Genomic DNA, 25,752 nt, shown 5'->3' with positions numbered 1-25,752 from the left:
AGCACGTATTTGTTTATGCGAAGATATTATCAGATTATCTTTATGCTCTGTAGATCTTCTGTTTAATTCTGTTTGATCTGTGATGATCCAGCAGCTGCTCTAGCCTGTAGGCTCTTCTCAGAAGTAGCATTTACGTGGTGTTTGGATCCATGTACTTAACTTTAGTCTTTGTATTTAGATATCAATTTAGAGTATTAAATATAGACTACTTACAAAACTAATTAAATAAATGAAAGTTAATTTGCGAGACAAATTTTTTAAGCCTAATTAATCTATAATTAGAGAATGTTTACTGTAGCATTACGTAGACTAATCATGGATTAATTAGGCTCAATAGATTCGTCTCGCGAATTAGTTCAAGATTATGGATGGGTTTTATTAATAGTCTACGTTTAATATTTATAATTAGTATCCAATCATCCGATGTGATAGGGACTTAAAAGTTTTAGTCCCATCTGAACAGCGTCTTAATATCTTAAATGGAAAATTGATGATTTTCTTCATAGTTGCATGTGCTTCTACATTTTGTCCAAAGTTATTTTCTCTTGATCTTCTGTAAACAGATTTGGGACAAAAACATGAAGAGTCTGTACAAATAACTTTGTGGCATATTTGTCGAAGCGCATGCAACTATAGAACGAACCATCAAATTTCCCATTTAGAAGTGTTTTTTTGTTGAAAAGAATTTTAAAATCGTGAACATACGGAAAAACGTCAGACTTTGGCTGCCAAAATCGGGGATTCTTGCATCAAAACCTGAAGAATTTGCACTGTGTATTTGTTTTCTGGAACAGCTTTGGTAATTTAAAACCATAAAAACATACTTCCTTCATTATTTGAACTTTGAGTTGTTAAGCTTTGAACCAACAATATTTTTCAAAATAATTTAGTTATTTAACATTCAATTCATACCAATAGACTTCTAGTCGATAGTACTTTACTAGGATTTTACATTTTAATTTTTTTTTTAACCAACTCGATCTGACTTAGCTTAAATCTTAATCGGTCAAAATTCATGTACTCTCGATCAAAAATTCGAAACACAACTTACAAATATTACGCATATATAGTTTTTAATATGATTTTAGTGAGATTAAGATGTGTAGTTAGTTTTTCATCTTTTAGAGAGTGTGTTAGATGGGGCGCATATGCGGGTATACTATGACGTTATAGTGATGTGTATACGTGTACGTCTATCATGTAATCGAAAAAAATTCAAAATGGAAAAAAAAAAGTATATTCAAGAGAACCAGACGTGTCACGTGTCCATCCATCCTCTGTTGAGATTTTAGAAGTGAAGTCCGCGGCCATGAGCGAGGCGACCGCCGGCCACTCCTCCGCGGCGGCGGCGGAGTCTGCACCGGACGACGTCATCGCGGAGATACTCCTCCGCCTCCCGCCCCACCCTTCCTTCCTCTCCCGCGCCTCCCTCGTCTGCAACCGCTGGCGCCGCCTGGCCCGCGACCCGGGCTTCCTCCGCCGCTTGCGCGCATTCCATCGAACACCCCCCGTGCTCGGCTTCTTCCACAACTCCCCGGACCTCCCCCGCTTCGTCCCCGCCGAGGGCGTCCCCGGCCGCGTCGCCGCCGAGGCCGCCTCCCTCAGGAGGGACGGGGATGACGGCATGTGGTGGTGCGTCGACTGCCGCCACGGCCGCGCCCTCCTCCGCAGCCGCGACTGGGCCGAGTTGCTCGTCTGGGACCCCATGACCGGGGAGCGCCGCTGCATCACCGTCTCCAGCCAGATCCAGGAGGGGGCCCTCGACCTCAACGCCGCCGTGTTCTGCGCTGCCTCCGGCGGCGGTGACCAAGACTGCCACTCTAGTCCCTTCCATGTCGTCGTCGTGTTCACCACCGGCCAATGCCATGGCCGCGTGTTCGCCTGCGTGTACTCTTCGGGGATCGACGCGTGGGGGGACCCGATCTCGACGCCGGTGACATCACCATGTGAGCTCTATGAGGAGCCCCCTGTTCTTGTTGGGGAAGCTCTGTATTGGCTTCTTGATGGGAGCCGTATACTTGAGTTCGAATTCGGCAACCAATGTTTATGTTTAGCTCTGATTGATCATCCTGTGGAGAATCATGCCATCCTCAAGCGGAACATCCGTCTTGTGAGGATGGAAGACGATGATGTGCTTGGCCTTGCTTTCGTCAAGGATTTCAGCCTGCACTTGTGGGCGCGGGAGGTTGCCGATGATGGTGCGTCGCAATGGATTCCGCGCAGAGCCATTGAGCTGGACATGATCCTGCCGCTGGAGGGCTATCGGTGCCGTGCGATGCCTATTTGGATATGTGGATTTGCTGAAGATGGAGATGTGGTGTTTATACGGACTGTTGCTGGAGTTTTCCTGGTTTGGCTTGATACATTGAAATTCAAGAAGGTGTCTGGCTCCTTACTCATGAAGACTGTTTACTCCTATGCTAGCTTTTATGTTCCAAATGGTATGAAGAATTATGCCTCTGTCCCTTTGCTGTGAAGTATAGTTATTACCTAATGAAATGACTTCCAATGTTTTTCCTTTTGGTGCTGAACCCAGTACTGTGTATCTTGTTCTGGTTTAGGACTGCAAGCTATATAAAAGTATAAAACAGACCAACACTTTGCTAACTTGCTCTTATTATGGTTTTCTCATTGCTGAGCTGATGCTCAGTAGTTTACCACTATGGTAGAAAGTGGATTGATGGAATACCTAGTTGTGCAAATTTCAATGATACCTCATTTATTATTTGGAAAATTTTGCCTACTTAATGCTACATGATCTGTAAGGAAAAGTATGACAAGTATTGATTCAGCATATGTAGTTTGCTTTAAAAAAATATAGTCTTTCTCTATAATCAATGGCCCATGAGATGCAAGCTAAAAACATTTATATTGGGCGGCAAATTTTAAATTTACATCATTTCGAGCTTTAGATGTAACAGTCTAATGTGTAGTCCTGATATAAATAATACAGTTGTGAGTAATATCTGATTCTTATGAAGAAACTGGTGCCCATCACATAGTATACTTTTCCTTTCAGGGTGCATTGAAGCAATTTTTGTGACTTATAAGTGAACAAAGATGTAAATACCACATGAATTTTTATGCACATCTTGTGTAACACAGCCCTTGTTAGCCTGTCGACACTTGACACATTTGTGAAATAGGCGTTGCCAAAAGTAGCTTTACGAACTATGAGATCTGCTTAACTTCTCATTCTACATGGTAGAGTAAAAACTTTCAGAGGAAAGAGCCGACATGAAAATTTAACTTGTTATTTTTGGACATGAGTGCTTTGTCGATGTCCATTCCTGAATGGGACATATTATTCTTAGTGTTGGTTCCTTCTGGTATGATGTCAATGAAAATCCCTTGTAACTAAATGAGTTGATTAAGCTAACTTATGATTTGTTGAGTATAAATTGTGTATAGCACCATAGAATACTATAGCGAGTATAGTTAAGTGTTTTATGAATTCTATTTGTTGTCTTTATTGTAAATCAAGCCAGGCCATTGAGATTCAGATAGTAAATCATGTGGACATTTGTTTTTTCTACTTGCGACATTTCATTGTATTACACTGATCCAAGACTCATTAAGTTCGACTATGACTTGAGTAATTTAAGTCTATTACTTTACATGAAAGTTCGGTAATTTAAATGAGCTAGTACGTAACATTAAATTGCACCAGATATCATTAAATGCTATTATGAAACATGAAAAGTTTGGAAGCTAATGAAAATGCTATCTGAAAAGTGTTATTCAAGGCTTCAAGCACTGCTACTTCGTAACTACATTTGAGGCTACACAGGCAGTCACTTGGAGGCAAACTAACCATACGTGTTTCTAGGAAAAATATACATAACTCGATGGGTCATTTTATTGTTTGCTGAAAATGGCTGACTGAGTGACTGTCATATTTCAAATTGCTCACCAAGTTTACTTCATATTTAGGAAATATCTTTTATGTTCTCTGGTCACCCCGTTCCTCCTGGTGATTTTTGTCGTAGTTCCTGTGTTTTTCTGTGAGTCCACATGCACAATTATTGATGTCTGCTGTCTTTTCCTTTGATGTTCTGCATTTGTACATCACATCACAGTATTTTTTTTCCTGAATATGCAAGACATCCCAGTATTGAACTAGGAACATTTAATAGCGAAATTAGGAAAACAATATAGGTAAATTCCACAACCAATCCAGTAATCTATGAGCATGCGAGTTCCTAGGAGCTGTTTGGATGAATGCCACCAATTGCCACAGATGTGTTGCTAAGTGTCGCGTGCAGCACTTATTGTGGTGTACAAATCTAGCAGAGCAACATGTCTATCAATTAGGCAACGCTATTCTATATTGACAATGTGCCATATAGAAGACTAGTTTAAGAGTTCTGAAGTAACAGAGTATGACTTTGGTACACTATTAACTTACTTTTGGTGTTGTCTGATTGTGGATGTGTTAATTCATCAAATCTCATAGCTTATTCATGCTATATACATCTTATTGTTTGCTGTTAGCTAATGTCACAGGATAATGACGGAAATTTCCACAGAAGCCCATGACATCCCATGTGTTGATAGAAGCAAGGAACTACTGACATTTTCAAGCAGGTGAGGCAGCCTGGACATCAGACTTTCCAAAATATTTTGTTCTTTTGTCTTATGTGCAGTTTTTTTTTAAAAAAATCGAAACTGCAGTGGTTCTTTTACATTTTAGCTTCACTGCAATTCACAAGCTAGAGCCTAGTACCAGCAATTGGTTCTTATACTAACTCATATTACATAGATCAATATGGCAATTGGTGAGTAAATTCATGCTATATACATCTTATTGTTTGCTCTTAAGAGCATCTCCAACAGCCTCTCCAAGTGACTGTCCATGTCAAATTTGAGCAATTCTACCAAAAAATCGTGCTCCAATTGATATAGAGATTGGTTTAATTTCACCCCTGTATTTTTGTTGCTCAATCTGTTCTGTTATATAGCAGGAAAATGTATTTCAGTTGTAATTGCTATTGCAAGACTTACACATGCTGCAGTAGTACATTGGTCTCTCTATATTTTTTTGAAACAACTAAATACCAGGAGAGTTATGCTGATGGTAGATGAAACAAAAATATGTCTAGATATTTGTGTAATAGACATTTGACATTTGAGACATTTGTGTAATAGACATTTGACATTTGAGACATTTGTGTAATAGACATTTCACATTTGAGACATTTGTTATCACTGAAGTAAAAAAGTTGAGGTCATTTCCACAAGAGTTTTCCTATAAGAAAATTCAATAATTTATGACATTATAATTGGCAGAACTATACTCTTTCTTTTCAGAACCACCAAGCTGTTTTCTTATAAACATGACTGCATAAACAGATGGTGTGATCTAGTGTAGCAACTTTCTATCTTGACTTGCCTTTATTTTTCCTTTCACTGTTTTTGTGCACGTGCAATTTGGGCTATGAGTTTTGTCGGTAAAGGGTACTGCAATAATCTTCTTTTCGACTATATTGTAGTATTCAGGAACCATTTCGACTATATAGTATTCAGGAACCTTTTCATGTATAATTCTCTCTCATTCGTTTTCTCGTCTGAGCTATTTTAATAGATGGAAACAAAGATCTGTTCCTTCCTGCACTACACTGAACTCATTTCAGTTAGGATGAAAATGCATTCTAGAGACCATCAGAAAGATGAATTCTTTGGGGAGGACCTTAATTCTATAATTGGGTAAGGACCTGAATTATAGAATCCCACTGACCACAAGTAGCTGTTAATTTCTTTTTGAAGAATAATAAGTAGTTATTGCTAGAGTTTTTAATTGCGTTATATGTGTTGTTAGTGCCATGTTGCATTCAACTTGCGCCATCAATCTTCCTAGGATTTTGTTGGGTAGGTGCCAACTTTTCTGTGTTGGTAGCTTGCTTTTGATTGTACTCCTGTTGTTCATGATTAAACGGAAGCTCGTTTACTCACAATGAGAAAAGTGGTTACATCATTACATGCCATTAGTTTGCTCCTTTGTATGATGATCTATTGATGTCCCCTAATTTTTTCTACCGCTCCTGTGATGGATACAGATGATGGTGCAAATCATGGAATCGGATGGCTTTAGAATCTCTTGGCTGCAGTGGTGTTGAAGGATCAGTTATGCATCTGCGCTGCTTTCTCCTGATTGCAGAGGGTGTTGAAGGATCACTCCATGTTTCAATGAAAAGGTTAAAGTGGCATTTTGTTGTCGTTGGAGATAACAGCTACTAATACTCCAACGCATATCAGATTACTCCATAATTCAATAAAAAGGCGAAATTGACATTTTCTCGCCTTTGGAGATTACAGTTAATACTTCATGTGGTACATTTTATTTTGTGCGTGCGATATGATATTGTTGTATTCCTATCTCTGGTTACTCTGTTTGATTGTCTGTGATGACCCACCAGCTGCTCTAGTTCTTTTTTTTTTCTCTCATAGGCAATTCATCTTTCAAATGGAACATTGATCATTTGCTCCATAGCTGATTGAGCATATACATTTTGCCCAAAAGTTGTGTTCACTTGATCTTATGTAAAAAACTTTGGGCCAAAATCAAGTGCAAACAACTTTGGATCATATTATAGAAGCTCATGCAACAATTGGGTGAACCGTCCAATTTTTCCGTTTTGTGTTCGCCTGTGTTGTGTGGTGTGCATATTGTGTCTTCCGTGGAAAAAAAAGAGCCATTTTTTGTAAAAAAGTGTTCTTGGTTGAAAAGAATTTTTAAATTGTGTAGATACAGAATTTTGTATTTCAATTATTTGAAGTAAGCCATCAAATGCTTGCATGAAATTCTCATTATTTGCATTATGCATTTCCAATGGTTAATCTATGGCTTATAATCTGACAAAGATAAACGAAGCAATTCAAAATATAAATTTAGGATAAGACTTTGGGATACTTTTACTCTAGGTGATCCAATAATTAAGCCCAAAGTATAGAAAAGCGGCAAAAGAACGTCTAGACTAATTGTAGACGGTAAATTGTATTCACGGTGCATCAACTTAACAGTTGGGTGGTGCAATTTAGATAAAAACTTAAGAAATGAGTGTCCTAGTGCAAAAGGTGAGTGGCTAAAAAATTTATAAATAATAAGCTTATAATTAGAACAACTTGTAAAGTTGTAAGGTAGCTGCGATTTTGTGGTACAATAAGTTATAAGAAGAGATGCGGTAACTCAATTATTCAAAGCACTTTTTTTTTCATTATACAGATTTAATTTATAAGTGAAAAAAAACTCGGAATATTTTTTTTCGGTGTGCTAATGGAGCAGTGAAAATTTGAAGTTATAAATCATGTTTAAATTTTACGTGTTTGTACTGTGTTTTAAAAAAGAAAAAAAAATTGAGCAGGCTTGAGAAGGGGTGGGCAGAAAAAGACTGAACCGAAAGACCGAGACCGAGAAATTCAGTCATCAATTCAGTCCTAAACAGTGAAAGACTGAATTTGGTTCGGTCAATTCGGTTAGTCTCCTCAGTTAACCGAATAGACCGAAAAGACTGAATTAACAAAAAAAAATTGTCTAAATGCAACCTAGAATCCGCTAAGTTCAATAGGATTAAACTCTAATTTTCACATCCCTACTTCTTCTAGACATGCAATTCATACATGCTTGCGAATTTTTTTTTTGTGATTTTTGTGTTAAAAATTTCTATTTCATTGCATATATGAAAATGTTATTGAATTTCGGTCAGGACCGAGACCGAGACCGAATTTGTTGGTCCTGACTTTATTTTCGTTGTAATTTGGTGTTCACTTTTCTTTTTTCAAAGACCGAAAACCGATACCAAAATTTTGGGTCAGACCGAATGCCAACCCTTGGCTTGAGAGACTTGAGAGGCAGCACTCCCCTACCAATCCACACGACATGAGCGCGGCGGCGGAGGCGGAGGCGGCGGCGGTGGAGTCGTTACCGGACGACGTGGTCGCCGAGATCCTCCTCTGCCTCCCGCCTCACCCTTCCTTCGTCTCCGGCGCCTCCCTCGTCTGCAAGCGCTGGCTCCACCTCATCCGCAGCCCCAGCTTCCTCCGCCGCGTGTGCGCATTCCATCGAACACCCCCCGTGCTCGGCTTCTTCCACAACTACCGGGACCTCCCCAGCTTCGTCCCCGCCGAGGGCGTCCCCGGCCGCAACCGCATGGACGGAGTCGACGACGGCGGCGACGCGCGGATGTTCATCGACTGCCGCCACGGCCGCGCCCTCCTCCGCCGATACGACTGGGCCGACCTGGTCGTGTGGGACCCCATGACCGGGGAGCGCCGCCGCATCGCCGGCCCCAACCAGAAGATGCAGGGCGGCGGCGCCGGCACCTCCCGCCGCAGCGCCGCGTTGTTCTGCAGCTGCGATGTTTCCGGAGGCGGCGGCGACCAAGACTGCCACTCTAGCCCCTTCCATGTCGTCGTCGTGTTCACCGGTGGCTGCCGCGCGTTCGCCTGCGTGTACTCTTCGCTGACCGACGCGTGGGGCGACCTGATCTCAACGCCGGCGCCATTGCCATGTGAGCTCTGTGACACGCCCCCTGCCCTGGTTGGGGAAGCCTCGTATTGGCTTTCTTATGGGGGACTCATACTTGAGTTCCAATTTGGCAGCCAAAGTTTAACTCTGATGAAACGGCCATTGGAGATGCTTGCCGATGTACGTCTTGTGAGGTTGGAAGAAGATGGGCTTGGTCTTGCCTTCATCAAGGATTCCACCTTGCACTTGTGGGCGCGGGAGGTTGCCGATGATGGTGCGCCGAAATGGAAATGGATACCGCGCAGGGCCATTGAGCTTGACAAGTTCCTGCCGATGCCAAGGGTGCTCACCGGAAAATGGTGTGGTGAAATGTTTGTTTCGATTAGTGGGTTCTCTGAGGATGGAAATGTGGTGTTTATACGGACCCTTGCCGGCGTTTTCCTTGTTTGGCTTGAAGCATTGAAGTTCAAGAAGATGTCTGACCCCTTATACATGATGACTGTTCACCCATATTCAAGCTTTTATGTCCCAAATGGTATGGGAAGTTCTCTCTCTTTCTTTATCCTCTGCTGTTTAGTATTGTTTTTAGCTAATGAAAAGATTTCCAGTGTCTTTCTTTTGGTGCTGAACCCAGTATTATGTGTCTCATTGTGGTTTAGGAGTGAAAGCAAATAGAGTATACAATAGACCAAACTTTTCCAAGTCACTTTCATTTTATGGCTTGTTGAGCTGATGTTCAATAGTCAGCATTACCACTATGGTTGGAAGTGGATTGATTCTACTTGCGCCAATTTCAATAATATATCATTTATGATTTGGAAAATCTTTTCTATAATGCCACATTTCTGTAAGAAAAAAATATGACAAGTATTGATTCAGCATCTGTTCTATTTACAGTAGTAATGATCTAGTAGTTTGATTAAAATAAATATGCAGATGACCTTTTCTTTATAATCAATGCCTGTGAGTTGGAAGCGAAAACATTGATATTGCGCGGCAAGTGTTAATTTTACATCATTTAGAGCCTTAGAGATGAAGTGCTAATGTGTAGTGGTAACAGATAAAGCATCATTTCTGATGCTTATGAACAAAACATAAGTCCAGTTCTTATCATGTAGACATAGTATACTTTTCCTTCAAGGGTGCATTGAAATGTATGTTGGCACAATCTCTGTGACTTATAAGTGAACGAAGATGCGAAAACTCCATGAGCTTTCATGCACATCTTCTGTAATACAAACCTTATTAGCTTGTTGACACTTTGAGACATTTGTGCAAAAGGTACTGCCAAAGTTGCTTTATAATACCAGATTGATATCTCATTCTGCATATATTGTAGAGTAAAAACTTTCAGATGAAAAGAACAGTAACAGAAAGATAACTTGTGATGTTTGGACATGAGTACTTTTTCAATGACCATTCAGGAATATGTTATTCTCTGTATTGGTTCCATGGGAATGATTTCAATTAAATTCTCTTACACTATAATGTGTTGATTACTTGATTATGCTAATATATGATTCTTTTAGTATAGGTTGCATATAGTATAACACTATTAAATTCTCATGTACTATAATGCGTGATTACTTGATTACGCTAATTTATGATTTCTTTATTGGTTGGACTTATTGTAAGTCAAGCCAGGCCATTGAGCTGCGAATCAACAAATCATGTAGGTGTTTGTTTTTTCTACTTGCTGATTTTCATTGTATTGTTGTGGTTATTGACTTATTAAGTTCGAGTATTGGACTGATTGTATCTTAATTTTAGTACTTTACATTAAAATCGGTAATCTTAATGAGCTAGTGTTTCAAAATTAAACTGCACCAGATATCATAAAATGCCATTCTAAAACATGAAATATTTGGAAGCTAATAAAAATGCTATCTGAAAAGTGTTGTTCAAGGCACAGTCACTTTCTAGTTAAAAGGCAGCTAGAACTGAAGCTGACTATCCCAATTCAGGAAGACAGAAATTGCTGGTTGGGTTAGTCCAACCAATATTTGGGATTCTTTGGGCTTTGCTAGGGCTGACTTCAGTATGACAATCTTAAAGGTCTATAATTGCACACTTGAGTGATCTGTCTACAGCCAATTAACCAGAGCATCTATAGCAGCTTCACCGCTTTCTTTTTAGTATTAAACTGCCTTTTCAATGTGAAAAAAAGGCCTAGGCCTAGTACTCAGTCACTCAGAGCCAAAAAAAAAAAAACATGCTTCCAGGAAAAATATACATAACCCAATGGACCATTTTATTGTTTGCTGAACATGGCTGACTGAGTGACTATTATACTTCAAATTCTTCATGAAGTTTTACATCATTTCTGGAAAATATCTTATGCTGTCTGGTCATTCTACCTTCCTCAAACTGGTGATTTCCGTTGTAGTACATGTGTTTTACTTGAGTCCATAAGGGAAGTGCAATTATATTGATGTCTGCTGTCTTTTTTTTTGTCCTGCATTTGTACATCAAAATCCCATTATTCAATTAGGAACATTTAATGGCGAAACTAGGAAAAAGATAATAGGTAAACACCACATTCGATCCAGAATTTTATGGGCATGTTGGTTCCTATGAGCTATTTTGAGCTGTTTGGATGAATGCCACCAATTGCGAAACATTTCTTGTTGCCACACTTTATTGTGGTGCCCAATTTAGCAGAACAGTGTGTGTGTGTGTGTGTGTGTGTGACAAGCAGGGATTGAAATTTCGGTTCGAAATTTCCGAAATTTCGGAACCCACCGGCATGTCAATATTTTGGCCGAAATTTTCGGTTTTTCTCAATTTTTTGTGAATTTAGTCAAAATCAGTTAAATTGCGTCAAAATTTCAGAAAATTTCGGTCCAAAAATTACCGAACCGAAATGGCCGAAATTTTAGCCAAAATCGAAATTGAAAACCCTAGTGACAAGTAGGCCATGATGTTGAAGAACTGTAGGTCTGTGGCATGGACCTGCTTAACTCAAGTGTGGCAAAATGTGGCATGGTAGCCATCTGGTGGCAATACTAGATCAGCAATAGCCCATAAGATGACTTCTAATTAAGATATTCTATACATGGCCAATGTGCCATACTAAAGACTAGTCTTAAGATTGCTGAAATAGCAAAGTACAAGTATTGGTACACCATTAACTTACTCTTGGTATTGTCTGACTTTGATTGTGTTAATTCATCAAAGCTCATAGCTTATATATCTTATTGTTTGGTGTTAGCTAATGTCACAGAATAATGACTGGAAGTTCCATTGAAGCCCATGAGATCCAATGTGTTGACAGAGGCAAGGAAATACTGACGTTTTCAAGCAGGTGAGGCAGCCTGGACATCAGCCTTCGGAAAGTTTTTTTGCTCGTCTTGCGTTTAGTGGTTCTTTTTTTTATTGATTGAAACTGCAGTGGTTATTTTCCATTCTTGAGCTTTATCATAATTCACAAGCTAGAGCATAGCACCAGCAATTATACATTTTTGGCTCTTATACTAAGTCATGTTTTTTAAGTAGATCGATGTGGTGATTGGTGAGTAAATAATCTATATGCAGATTAACTCATGTTAATTAAACTAGTCAAATGAAAAGACTTTCCTAGACCTTTGGTAATCATTTAAAACTATGGATAGATTTTAGTAATTTGTACCTGATTGCAGCACTTTGCCACTGGCTTACAGGAGCTCTTTTGTGTACAGATGTTTCAAGAAGGTAGTTTTCACTCGAATTCTAAAGGCTGGATTTACTTGAATTCTTGTGTATTTTCCTCTGCAGGATACGCCACGGGTATCTGACATCAGGTCTGTGATCTCATGATGTGCATGAGTTGCAGTTGCACGTAGCTCAAATCGTTTGCTCGACTGGCCCCGAAACCCCAGCTGATATTTTGTAAAGAATTGGTTTAAATCCACCCCTGTGTCAGTCTTCAATCCCTCCTGTTAGCTACCAGGAAAAATGTATTACATCTGTAATAGGCATGCTGCGGTAGTAGATTAGATATATTGGTCTCTGCATTTTATTTGTCTTAGCTAGGAAGATTGGATGTTTTCTTCGAAATAATAATACAAAGTAGGAGAGTTATGCTGATGGTAGATGAAAAACAAAATTGAATGCTCAGGATGAATATTGGATATATTTATGTCCCTATTTCAATACTATTTCTATGTGAAGTTCAAAAATATTGCTAATATTGATATCCCTTGTTATTAAGGGTGTGTTGGAACATGTGGGTTCAGAACCCTTCCCTTCCTCCCGCCTCCCGACACATAAAATGGTAAAATGGAACGGCGGATGAGTGAATGAATAATTAAGTAATCCCTCCGTTTCACAATGTAAGTCATTCTAGCATTTCCCACATTCATATTGCTGTAAATATGAATCTAGACATATATATCTATCTAGATTCATTAACATCAATATGAATGTGAAAAATGCTAGAATGACTTACATTATGAAACGGAGAAAGTATTAACTAACAAACTTAAAAAATATATTAATATGATTTTGTAAAGCAACATTCTTATAGAAAATTATAGAACACACCCTAATGTGGATCTATAAGCTGTGTGATACGACCATACTCTTTATCCTTAACAAAAGGATCACACTACTTCTGCAAACTTTTTTCTCTCCTTTCTCCACTCTTAGGTTTAAGATCATACATAAGTATGAACCAGCACACTTATAAGTTTTAACACATTGCCATTAGGTAGTTAACCATATGGCTAATAGTAAGTATTGCACTAAAGACTACTAGTTTCTAATGTTCTAGTTATGGACACATTTTAGCATCGTAATAAATTACACATATACATTCCATCGTAAATAACTTTGATGATACATGAGTATTGTTTTCTAGATCTTGAAATCACTGGTGATAGTGAAATTATTGTAGAAAATAGTTAGCTAACCGTAACAAGAGCCTAAGGTATGAAACAGTAGCAATAATCTTATAATCTTTCTCAGTAATATATAACATTATAACTACTCGTTTCGTTTCAAAGATATCGCTAGTCGAACGGTCGAAGAATAGTTTATGAAAACTTTAAGATCCACTTTGTTGTGAACTTGATTATTTTAAAGAGTTGTACATTAAGATAATATCTTCTTTTATTATCGGAGGTTAAGGTTGAATATTTCACTTTGTCACGCTAAATGTTAGTTATGTTATAGTTTCCATAATTAAATGTTTAGTCATTATCATAATTGTACCACACCACTTTGTATCCCATGTCCAACCTTTATTTGTGAAACTTGTGGATAGGAAATTGTTAGTCACACTTTAACAACATGTATACATTATTCAACACATTAATATGGGTGTTGTATATCAGTATATATCTTTACAATTATCTGCTAAGGGTATTAAAGTTAATTCGCATACTGATATATGTTAATGATAATAAATTAAGGATAGTCAATTCGCATACTTTAGTATATCTCAATATATTCCCTTTAGAAAAAGAATTAATAATTACTTAAATTTTTTTAATAGGACGAACAGTCAAGTTTAAAAAAATCAACGCATCAAATATTCCCTTTAAATTTAAGGGCAATTACTATAATATCTCATATGTTGCCCCTAAGAGTGCCACATTCGATTGAGTGATGATGTGGAAGAGAGAAGTGAGGAGAGAGATGATGAGCCACCTCTAAATCAAGAGGCAACCTTCACAAAATTTAAGAAGGATGTGAGAGTATTAGAGCAGGTACAATAGCAGGTTATAAGCCAGCTGTAAACATATTTTAAGAAGATAAATAAGGAGAGAGAAGAGCAGCGAGCTACAGATTTGTAGCCAGCTGTAGCACGGACTCCAAGATGCAGTGTGTATATGATAGGTGGGACCAGCTATTAATAGTGTAATATGTAACTATTGTATGAATGAGCTATTAGATTGGCTATATATGAATTGAAGCTAGTAGTTGGCTATATTGCTCTTAGAGCAAAGATAATAGTAACGCCCACAGTTGGCTGCAATTTTCACCATATCATCAAAAGTTGGTTTAGGTCCCATTCGTTTATCCAACAATATTTGAATGAAGATGAAGATTTTCGTGGCACGCTTTTCAAACTGCTAAACAGTGCGTTTCGTGCGAAAACTTGCTATATGAATGTTGTACTAAAATATCATATTAATCCATTTTTTAAGTTTATAATAATTAAAACTCAATTAATCACACGTTATTACCACCCCATTTTGTGTGAAACACTTAATTTTTATCTTCATCTTCATCTTCAAGAGATTCAAACACCACCTTAGTAGCTTACCGGCACAATAAGCATGCTCTAACCCGTCTGTCCATCCTTTCATGACAATAGTATTTTATTCTTCATTCATCTTATTCTCTCTCTGGAGATTATTTCACCGCTGATGATCTATGGCATCGACGGGGCCCACTTTTCTCGAAAAACGCATGCAGCCAGGCGACAATTTAGTCGCCGACTCGCCCTCTCTCCTGTCTTTTTTCTGCCAAATCATCACTCCGGTCTACGTGGCCAGCATATCGCCGGCATACCAGCTGCTATTGTACCTGCTCTTAATGATATGGTATTTGTATTGGTATTTGTGTACTAGAGGTGATGCATTGTATAGGTTGACTCTTAGAGCAAGTTTAATAGTATAGCCCACTGCTAGCTACAATTCATGTATAGCCAATCTAATAGCCAATTCATACAATAATTGCTTACTATACTATTAGTATATGGTCCCACCTGTCATACACACATTGCGTATTGGAGTCCATGCTGTAGCTGGCTACAGATCTATAGCCCGCTGCTATTCTCTCTCATCTTTTATCCTATTAAAATATGTTTGTAGCTTGCTAATAGTCTACTATTGTACCTGCTCTTAGTTCATGAGTGAATAAAATAGATAAATTTAGAGGTGATAGTCACATGTACCATAGCATTTGCCCTTCAGTGCACAAAATTCAATCCCCCGTTTCTCTCATCCCCAGATCTGACGATGGCCGATGTCACCGGCGGCCACTCCTCCCCTCCGGCGGCGGCGGCGGAGACCTTGCCCGACGACGTCCTCGCCGAGATCCTCCTCCGCCTCCCGCCCCACCCTTCCTTCCTCTCCTCGGCGTCCCTCGTCTCCAAGCGCTGGCTCCGCCACACCCGCAACCCTAGCTTCCTCCGCCGCTTCCGCGAGTTCCACCGCACCGCCCCCGTGCTCGGCTTCTTCCTCAACTCCTCGCATGGCGCCCTCTTCTTCCCCACCGACGCGCCCCTCTGCCGCATCGCCGACCAGGTCGCCTCCCTCCGCAGGAACACGGGCGATGGCTTGTGGTGGCTCGTCGGCTGCCGCCACGGCCGCGTCCTCCTCCGCAGCTGCGACTGGGCCAACCTGCTCGTCTGGGACCCCATGACCGAGGGGTTCGTCTGCTTCCCCGCCCCCATCCAGATGGTCCAAGCCGACGCCGACCGCGACGCCGCCGTGTTCTGCGCTGCCTCCGCCGGCGACGAGGACCGCCGCTCCGGCGCCTTCAACGTCGCCGTCGTGTTCGTCAGCGGCGACCACGTGTTCGGCTGCATGTTCTCCTCGGCGATCGGCGCCTGGGGCGACGTGATCTCGACGCCGGTGACTTTACCTCTGCTGATGATCTACGACGAGCCCGCTGCCCTTGCTGGGGAAGCCCTGTACTGGATTGTTAATGGCAGCAGCTTGCTCGAGTTCAATTGCGGCAGCCAAAGTCTAGCTCTGATCTCGCGGCCATCGGATATGCCCGCAACCCACAGGTGGAACATCCGTCCTGTGAGTTTGGAGGACGATTTGCTTGGCCTCGCCTTTTTCAACGATTTCTGCCTGCATCTGTGGGTGCGGGAGGTTGCCGATGATGGCGCGACGAACTGGGTTCCACGCAAGTCCGTTGAGATGGACAAGCTCCTTTCGCTGCCAGTGGCGACGGAGGACAGTCGGCGCCGTATCGTGCCTGCTTGGATATGTGGGTTCTCTGGGGATGGAAATGTGGTGTTTATTGGGACCCCTGCTGGCATTTTCTTGGTTGAGCTTGACACGTTGAAGTTCAAGAAGGTGACTGATGGTTCCCTACTCATCAAGACTGTTCATCCCTATGAGAGCTTTTATTATGTTCCAAATGGTATGAGCAACTATCCCTTTGTCCTTTTCTGTCAAGTAGTCTTTAAATAATGAAAAGTCTTACAATGTTTACTCTGTTGGTGCTGAACCCAATACTACGTAGTACATATCCTGTTCCAGTTCAGGAGCACTAGCAATTAATATCAAATAGAGCAACACATGCCAAGTCACTTTTATTTTATGTTTTATTGATCTGATGTTCAGTAGTCATCGTTAACACTAAGGTTGAAAGTGGGTTAATGGGGATATCTCCTTGCGCGATTTTAATAATACCTCATGTATCGTTTGTGGATACCTTTTCCACTTAATGCCACATTATGTTTAAGCAAAAGTATGACAAGTATTGATTTGTGTCTCTTCCACTTCTATTTATACTAGTTTTTAAAATGCCTTTTCCACTTAATGCCACATTTATGTGTAAGCAAAAGTATGACAAATATTGATTGGTATCTGTTCTACTTATATTTATAGTAGTAATGAACTTGTTTGATTGAAAAAAAAAATACAGTTGTACCTTTTCTTTACGGTGAGCTCATTCTATAAAGATCCCACTGAAAATTAAAATTTAACTTTTGTTGTAGTTGTTAATAAAAAATACGGTTCTGACAATTTGATTAATACGGCTGGAAAAAAGGGAGATAGCAAACGCCTTTTCTGCCAGGGTTTTGAAAAGATGAACACTTATTCATTAAGTGCCCCTTAGCTTACTTTGTTTGGAATGTTGTTAGTTGTACTTTTGGTGTTGGTCCAGTTCTTAGTGTTTATCATCTTTTTGGACCCTGGCTAAACAAGTTTAAGAAGAAACTTTAGTCACTCATTTTGATTGGAATTGCTTTTGTATGCTGGTATTTATTGAAAGCTAGAAATTCAGCCTGTTTCAAAGCTAAATTATCTAAAGATCCTACAGATATAATATATTTTGTTTGCTTATGGATGTTATCTTGGGCTCTAATGCAGAAAAAGGAGGAAAACAGGAGAGTGCTATAGTGGGGAACCAGGTTTCTGAGGCAGGTGGCAAGTGAGATCTTCCGCGCCAAGTTCAGATGGAGACTGTGCTCAGGACAGTTGGAAGGATGAACACAAAGGAGGATGTCACTATATGTTGGGAGAATTCACCAGGTCTTTTCTAGTTTTAAGTTCTGTTTAGCTGATCATCACTTTCTGGATGCTATTTCTCGGTACATGTTGGTTGTAGTCTTGTGCTTTGAAACTCAACTTTTGTTGTAAACCAGCGGTTGGTATACATGGTAGGATGGCACCATGTGAACAACCTGGCTGATGCTTGACCTGTTTGCTGCTGAAAGGTGGTGTGGGCGTTATGAACCTTGTAGTCTGTTTGACTGTTTCCTTCAGTGGTCGGTTTGAAGACAAATAAAAAACAGGTTTTCATAAAACAAGTTTTAATTTGATTTATCATAATAAACACTTATAGGTTGTTAGTTTGTTATGGATCATTTATTTAACATCATGTTTGGGTGGAAAATACTAAATATGTGTTTTGCGATAGATGTGTGTTTGGCACTTTGGCTGGCTGCTGCGAGGGAGAAAAAAGGGGCACGGTCAATATGTTTCGTGCTGTGTTGATTGAGAACAACACTACTTTTCGTAAAATTGTTGTGTAGTTTTTGATTAAACATGATTTCCCGGTTTTATTGAAACCCAGTTTTTCTTACCGCTTACTTGCACAAATTTTTTTTAAAAAATGTGATTAAGGTAAAGCGGTTTTAATAGAATATGAGATACAAACAACCCGTCTTGATATATCAAGGGCCTATGAGTTGCAAGCAAAATCATTGGTATTGGGTGCCCAGTGTTAATTCCACATCAGTTGTCTGCTTACTCTGTTAGAACCAAGGTTTGAAATTTCGCCCCCCATCGGCATGCTCAAATTTCGTCCGAAATTTTCGGTTTTTTGTAATTTTTTGTGAATTTGGTCAAATTTTATTCAAATTCATTCAAATTCAGTCAAATTTTCAAATAATTTTGGCTCGAAATTTCCGAAATTTTGGTAACCCCTGGCATAAAATCCAATTTCGAAATTTCAAACCCTGGTTAGAACCTTAGGGTTAAAGGGCTATTTTGTAGTGGTTATAGAAACAATAGAATGATAGATGATAATGCATGGTGCTTATATGAACACAAAACAATTTTGGTGCTTATTGCACTGTATTCTTTTCCTTTAAGGGTGCAATGAAACATTAAATAGCTTACCACATGTGCATATAGTTGGTGCTTGGTTTCATAAGTGTTAAGAGATGAGAAAAATGGTTGTAGTGGGTGTTGCTGCTGTTATCTGAGCTGTCTGGAAAACCAGGAATGCATATGTGATATGTTTTATAAATGTACTTAAAACACATTCTGTTGAGCTGATCCATTATGTTTGCTTTTGGATTAAACCTGGCTTATTTTGCAGAAATCAAGTAGCAAGTGAGATGTATGGCGCAAAACCTGGCTGGAGGTTCGGAACTGGAATGCTGGACTGAATTTTGGCAATCCTGGTGGTTTGACCAACAAAATGAGGGGGAGATGAAGTCCTGTGATGCTTTAGTACCATCAGAAGTTTTAGTTGTCTTATTACAGATGTTCTCGTTAGCTGTACTGAAAACTTGTATAGGTTATCCTAGTAGCATCACACTGATGGGATGGCATCTAATTAAGAAGGGGTGGCATATGCTACACTTTTTCGTGATGCCCAATTTTGGCAGAGCAAAAGTGTCTATGACACACTGTAATTGTATAGCAAAGAGTGTTTATGAGAGGATTCTGGGGTGTTGGATGTAAAATTCTCACTGAAGAACAGTTACAGACAAGCGACCGAAGAACGTGTGATGTCACCGAAGCGTCGCTCGCCACTTGTGCCTGCATTTTCCGCTTCAGCGAGCAGCCTTTAGTCAATCCCCATTCCTCACCCCAAACCTTAATTCCCCATTTTTGAGGTTGCGGCTGCCATTGGGAAGCAAGAGCGTTCAGCTTACCTCTAGGATGAAATTTAATTTGTGAGTGCAATTTATAATCAAACTTTTGTAATATACTTTTTTTTTTTGCGAGCAACAACATATGTGGGAAAGACATTTATGGAGTGAGATATTTATATGTAGACAAAACAAGAGGGTTCAGCTTAGCTTGAGGATAAAATTTAATTTGTGAGTGCAATTAATTGTCAAACTTATGTAATATACATTTTTTTTTTTTGCAAAGCAACATCATGTGTGGGCTAGACATTTACTGAGTGAGATATTTATATGTAGACATTTAATTTAGTGAATTTTCATCCTATATAGCCCAATTTTTTTTTTGATTTCTTAGTTCCAAAAGATATATGTACCGCTAAATTACTAGTCATGTGATCTGGATATCTGACAATGGTATTGTTGTTGCTTGCATTTCCTATAGCTCTAATGATCACCGGTTAACGTTGTTGACGCCTGAAAATCATCATTGGCGTAGCTGAGGAGGGTGGCGTGGTGTTTCCGTGGACAATGTTGGGGATCTTCAAGTTATGTCCTGGATCGATGGAGCTTAAGAATGTTTGTGAAGCAACTCAAGATATGGAGATTGTGCATCTGTACATGTCCTTTTATGTACCAACTCGCAACTCCCACTGTTATATCTTCCTAAATCATCTTAGCTTCTGATCAACAATTCAATTCAAATAGGTTTCATGGATCCATTATACAAATTTCCTAGTGTCATTCTAAAGCGCAGAACCGTTAATAATTTTTACTATTTGTGTGCATCCAACTGAACCATGTAATCATATATCATTTCTTATATTAGAATCCTGAAATGTTTGTTTTGATTTTGCCTTCAGTTTTTTTTTCCATATTTTGGACTATTGTCATAGTTAAGTTTATTGGAAATGCTTGGCTATGTACATATAGTTTGGATGTAGAGGCTAGGTTTTAATCCATTTTCTAAAAAACATATATTGGAAATTCTAAATTAAAATTTATGTATGTATGTATGTGTGTGTGTGTGTGTCTATATATAGAGACACACACACGACCTGAACACGGTTTTCGTATTTCCCTGACATTTTGTCTACCTTGCGGAGATGATGGCAGATACACATACACGACCTGAACTGTGCTGCGAGCAAATGTGTGAAACATGAAGAATCCAGGGTGTTGCAAAATTCTCACTGAAGAACAGTTACAGACAAGCCAACGAAGACCTGAACATGAGATGTCAGTGGAGTGCCGCTCGATCATCGCTTGTGCCAGAATTTTGCGCTTCAGCAGCCTTTAATCGATCGATCCCCATTCCTCATCCCAAACACTAATTCCCCATTCTGAGGTTGCAGCCGCGCGCCGCCGGGAAGTGAGAGGGATCAGCTTAATTAATTAACTCGAGGATGAGATTTAATTTGTGAGTGCAATTAATTATCAAGCTTATGCAATATACATTTTTGTTTTTACAAAGCAACATAATATGTGGGCTAGACATTTATTGAGTGATCTTTATATGTAGACATTTAATTTAGTGATTTTTCATCCGAATATATATATATATATATATATATATATATATATATATATATATATATATATATATATATATATATATATATATATATATATATATATATATATATATATATATATATATATATATATATATATATATATATATATATGCCAAAAAATTGATTTCTTAGTGCAATCAGTGTAAGCAGTGTTTTGATATATGCAAATTTGCACTATGTTCCTAAATAAACACATATTTTGAATTAATTACTAGTCACTAATTCCATTTTCCTGTATGCATTTATTTTTTCTGTGAGCTCAGATTCATATGTGCATTTTGTGTTACCAACCTTTTCGGCCATGATCAAATAAGACATGCACCTTGTATGTGGACTAGTCATATACGTACTGCAGGATATCTTTTATTGGATGTATGTCTAAGTTTTGAAGTGACCAAGTGTTAGTACAGATTTATCTTCCACTGCAGTTTCTTAGCATTCGGGTTTGCTGTATATTTAGTGCAACAACCATATAGCTAGCTAGCTAGGGGCAAACATATAAAAAAAGTTCAAGTCTCTATATTATAGGGTTAGACTCCTAAAAATGTGTTTTTGCTCGGGCAGCAAGTGCAAATTTATAGAGTGTACATTGCATTATTATACTAAAAAATGGCAACCCATCTAATTATTTTCCATAGAATTCTGTTCATGATCAGTATTTCCCTCTTCAATCATGTTGCCCATTTTTCATATGATGAGTAGACTATCATTAAGTGTATAGTGCTATGTTGTTTCCGTTTTGCTGAATAAATTTTTCTTGTTCTAATTATTTGAGGTGTGGGGCAGCATATGAGTTATTCTGATCATTGTTCACCAAATTTTGCATAGTCTTTCTGCATATGTAGTTGCTACAATAGGACTTCACAAACTGCATATGTGTTTCAATACATTAGGTTTTCCTAAATATAAAATACATATTTATTTAAACTATTTGTTAGCTAGTCGTCAATTCCATTTTCCTCTCTGCATTTTATGGTTGGCCACAGCAGATTATACATACAATTAAGTTCATCAACTAATGTATATTTTTATTACAACGTCTTGAGCTGAGCTAATAAGCAAGACCTATGCAAGCATGTGGGATATATAATATAATACAACAGGAAAACACCTTCGAAATATGAACTGCCAAGTGCATCTTGAAAATTATTCAAACAGAAATTTAGTTTATTCAATAGCTTTGTTACTCAAGTGATAACTAGAATTGAATTCGTGCTTTTATACATACTGAATTTAACAAACTGCAGATAATTAATCTTAGTTATTTATTATAGCAAAAAAACTGGATGTATATGCAGACATAATAGTTAGCAAAAAATCTTGTAAGATAGACTTGAATTATAGTCTGACGATGCATTTTATATGTTGACCTGCGCCTTCATATATTCTTCAATTCTTTTAGTTTATTTAGTTACCAGTTCCCCAATTCAAGATAGACTTAAGAAGTTTCGGGCAAAGAAATGACGTTTTCATTAGCAACACACCATCATTTCACTATGTCATTTTTTGTAAAAATATTTACATCAAGTTGTATTTGGAGAAATTATTTTTCTGGAACAACAGTAAATGTGTGGACTTTGGGATCAGTTTTTATAATTGATAATTGATGATAGTTATATATCTTATTAATTATTATACACCGGGGCATCAAGATTGGGCGTACATTCAGGATGTCTCGATCGGCGTGGCTAGCTACTAATAATCAGGCTATCGCACATTCAGTCAATGAGATCTTTATATGTAGACATTTAATTTAGTGATTTTTCATCCAAATATATATTTGCCAAAAAAATGATTTCTTAGTGCCAAAAAATGTACTGCTAAATTACTGATCATATGTAATCTGGATATCTGACAATGGCATCGTTGTTACTTGCATTGCCTATAGCTCTGATGATCACTGGTTCCCGCTGTTGCCGATGGTGAAGATCATTGGCGTTGCGGAGGAGGGCGACGTGGTGTTTCTATGGACATTGTCGGGGATCTTCAAGTTCTGTTCTGGATCCATGGAGCTTAATAAGAAGGTTTGTGAAGCAACTAAAGATATGGAGATTGTGCATCCGATCCGTATGTGACCTTTTCTATGTCTCAACTCGCAACTCCCACAGGTATATATATGTTCGCAAACCATCCTAGCTTCCGATAGGCAATTCAATTCAAATCGGTTTCATGGATTCGTTATTTCAATTTTCTAGTGTCATTTCTGAAATGCACAGCTGTTAAGAATTTTTACTATTTGTCTACATCCAACTGAACCATGTAATCACATATCATTACTTATGTTTGAATCCTGAAATGTTTGTTTCCATTCTGCCTTCATTTTGCTTAGACAATTAATTCAGATTATTGTCCTAGTTAAGTTTATGGAAATGTAGAGACCAGGTTTTAGTCCATTTTCTATAATAAGTTTAGTGGAAATACTTAAATTAACTGGTAATATATATGTTATAGGTTGTCAAATTAACATATAAAAATGTACAGGATTTATCAGAAATCAATTAGGAACATAAATAAATAGTGATAATATAAAAGACAATATTTTTGTATGAATCAGTAGCACATGTGAAATCTTGCTTTGTTGTTGAACCTTTTAGTTAATTTTATGCGCTTGTGCTTCAATCATCTTCTAGACTTCCACTGAGCCTTTTTACTTCGATTTGGAGATAATGCAATATGAGGATTTCTTAACAAATATCAAATACATGTGGCCACTATTTATTTAAGAAATAATTATTTTGCCTTTTGTAATAAAACCATATACAATGAAAAAGTTGCAGTTAGAACGAACTAAAATTGCACATTGCATAGTATTGCAAACCTAGGTTTAGCCATACGTGATTTAGGTGACTGAAGATTTATAAAATTTGCACATAAAATCTAGAAAATCCCTTTTGTAAAAAAAATTTGCATAGAAGACTTTGAAAACTAATACCTTGGAACAATATATAGCAACAGTTTTTTGATTTCCTTGCGGTTTCTTTTTATTTTCTCTGCCTTGAGGAGGACACGGCAGATACAAAAATGACCCAACCTATGCTGTGCTGGATGCAAAATTATCACTGAAGAACAGTTACAAACAAGCCAACGAAGAACATAGGATGTCACCGGAGCGTTGCTCGATCGTTTCTTGTTCCCGCATTTTCCGCTTCAACAGCCTTTAATCAATCCGCATTCCTGACCCTGAACCCTAATCCCTATTTCAGACCTTGTGGGCGCTATTAAGATGTGAGAGGGAGAGCTTAGCTCGATTCACGCTGCTCTTTGCCGTCACTATGTTCATTGGATTTGACCGGGAAGGTCTACGTACGGTTGTACAAAATCAAGTAGGATCGAGGATCGATGGTGGAGAATAAACGCTTGTAAAAGAGGATGAAATTTAACTAGTGTCACGCCCCGAACTAGCCCCGAACGGGACTAGCCCGTGACGTTCCAAATTAACCTGTTAATCGATACCAGTCCCAGGAAACAGTGCTGGTATCACAGGAAGACAGAATATCACAACCACAGGGGTCTCTTTATTACAGAGTAGGAGTACAGTCATGTTGGGCTGCGGACAGATCCCGAGCTCACAACTGCATTACAAAAGGGAAAGCGGAAGCCAAGACTTGAATCAAACATCACAGGCGCGACTTGGGAACTAGGCCAAAACCCTAAAACTCATCGTAGCCGACTTGCTCCTGGAAGAACTCCTCGTCAGCGGGGGCCACATCATCTTCTTCGGCAACTGGGGGGATTATTTATATAGAGCAAGGGTGAGTACAGGAGTACTCAGCAAGCCATGGGAATTAAGTGTTTAATGCAGGCTTCAAAGGAAAGGCTGTTGTTTTTGCAATTGATTTTATTTAAACTCCTTTTTGAAACAACTAAGTGAGTGCTTCTCAAACGACACGGATGGGACAGTGCGTCTTGTCCGGTCGGAGTATGTGCAATGTATCAGTCTTTGAATTGATCAGGGTTGGCACCCGGCCAACAGCTTTCAAACGGTCACCCGGGCCTGGTTGATCCCATCAACCGCAGATTTTTCAAACATCGAACCCATTCCACAACAGCAATTTCACAAAGCAGTAGTCAAACAAAACTACGCTAGGAATCACCTCACATCCGCCCATGACCGTGGGCACGGCTGTTCGAACAGTTTGTTAACCTCTGCAGAGGGGGTGCACTTTACCCACACGACATTACTAACCCGGATCACCCAGCCCGTGCAGAATGGCCACGTCTGGAGACCTTGACGCTTTCATGACAAGGCATTTCGAAAGCCGACACAGGTTTACCATATGCCAACGAGAGGGGTTCCAGACCAACACCAGGTTAGGTCCCAGACCATACTGTGCCAGGAAGCCCGGGAGTTCTCCCCGACACCACCCCGTTGAATCCACATGTCTCTTGGCATCAAGGCTCCCCCGATTAGCAATTTACTCAGCCAGGGGTGTCCCATTTCACCCATGTGGCCGCACTTGTCTTATGTTTGGATGAAATTCCAAGGAAACGGTCCTTAAGTGCAAGAGCGGGAAACCGTACTCCCGGTACGTCCCCCGGCCTGCGATTTTGGAAATTCATTTAGTTCGCAAGCACCGACCCAGGTGTCGGGTTTTCCAAGTCTTTTGTAAAACCCAAGTTTTAACCATCGTTGGATGTTTTATATTTGAGGGGAGGTGTCCCGATGCGCGTGCCCGAAGGCC

General features: G+C 39.2%; 3 protein-coding genes across 6 annotated transcripts; all 3 read left to right on the top strand.

The window, feature by feature from the left end:
* The first annotated feature begins 1,268 nt into the window (after window positions 1–1,268).
* Window positions 1,269–6,505, top strand: LOC4348098 (uncharacterized). 2 transcript variants are annotated; one of them, XM_015757643.3, is made up of 3 exons: window positions 1,269–2,441; window positions 4,507–4,587; window positions 6,057–6,505. In XM_015757643.3, exons 1-2 carry the CDS (start codon window positions 1,310–1,312, stop codon window positions 4,509–4,511), a joined length of 1,137 nt encoding a protein of 378 aa, XP_015613129.1. In that variant the 5' UTR covers window positions 1,269–1,309; the 3' UTR covers window positions 4,512–4,587; window positions 6,057–6,505. The 2 variants fall into 2 exon arrangements, with proteins under 2 accessions (XP_015613129.1, XP_015613127.1); XM_015757641.3 differs by having other exon boundaries at window positions 4,495–4,587.
* A 1,300-nt stretch (window positions 6,506–7,805) lies between these two features.
* On the top strand, window positions 7,806–12,621 carry LOC4348097 (uncharacterized). Of its 2 annotated transcripts, none has more exons than XM_066305005.1 (3): window positions 7,806–8,999; window positions 11,688–11,768; window positions 12,218–12,621. In XM_066305005.1, the coding sequence occupies exons 1-2, from the start codon at window positions 7,877–7,879 to the stop codon at window positions 11,690–11,692; spliced, it is 1,128 nt and encodes a 375-aa protein (XP_066161102.1). In that variant the 5' UTR covers window positions 7,806–7,876; the 3' UTR covers window positions 11,693–11,768; window positions 12,218–12,621. The 2 variants fall into 2 exon arrangements, with proteins under 2 accessions (XP_066161102.1, XP_066161101.1); XM_066305004.1 differs by having other exon boundaries at window positions 11,676–11,768.
* A 2,730-nt stretch (window positions 12,622–15,351) lies between these two features.
* Window positions 15,352–19,766, top strand: LOC4348096 (uncharacterized). Of its 2 annotated transcripts, XR_001540497.3 has the most exons (3): window positions 15,352–16,546; window positions 17,503–17,664; window positions 18,959–19,766. XR_001540497.3 is itself a non-coding variant. In XM_015758433.3 (2 exons), the coding sequence occupies exons 1-2, from the start codon at window positions 15,409–15,411 to the stop codon at window positions 17,565–17,567; spliced, it is 1,203 nt and encodes a 400-aa protein (XP_015613919.1). In that variant the 5' UTR covers window positions 15,352–15,408; the 3' UTR covers window positions 17,568–18,028. The 2 variants fall into 2 exon arrangements, 1 of the variants encoding a protein (XP_015613919.1); XM_015758433.3 differs by lacking the exon at window positions 18,959–19,766 and having other exon boundaries at window positions 17,503–18,028.
* The last annotated feature ends 5,986 nt before the right edge of the window (window positions 19,767–25,752 follow it).

The sequence above is a fragment of the Oryza sativa genome, chromosome 10 (assembly GCF_034140825.1).
Source record: "Oryza sativa Japonica Group chromosome 10, ASM3414082v1".
Taxonomy (NCBI): domain Eukaryota; kingdom Viridiplantae; phylum Streptophyta; class Magnoliopsida; order Poales; family Poaceae; genus Oryza; species Oryza sativa.
This window is presented reverse-complemented; position numbering and strand designations above follow the sequence as displayed.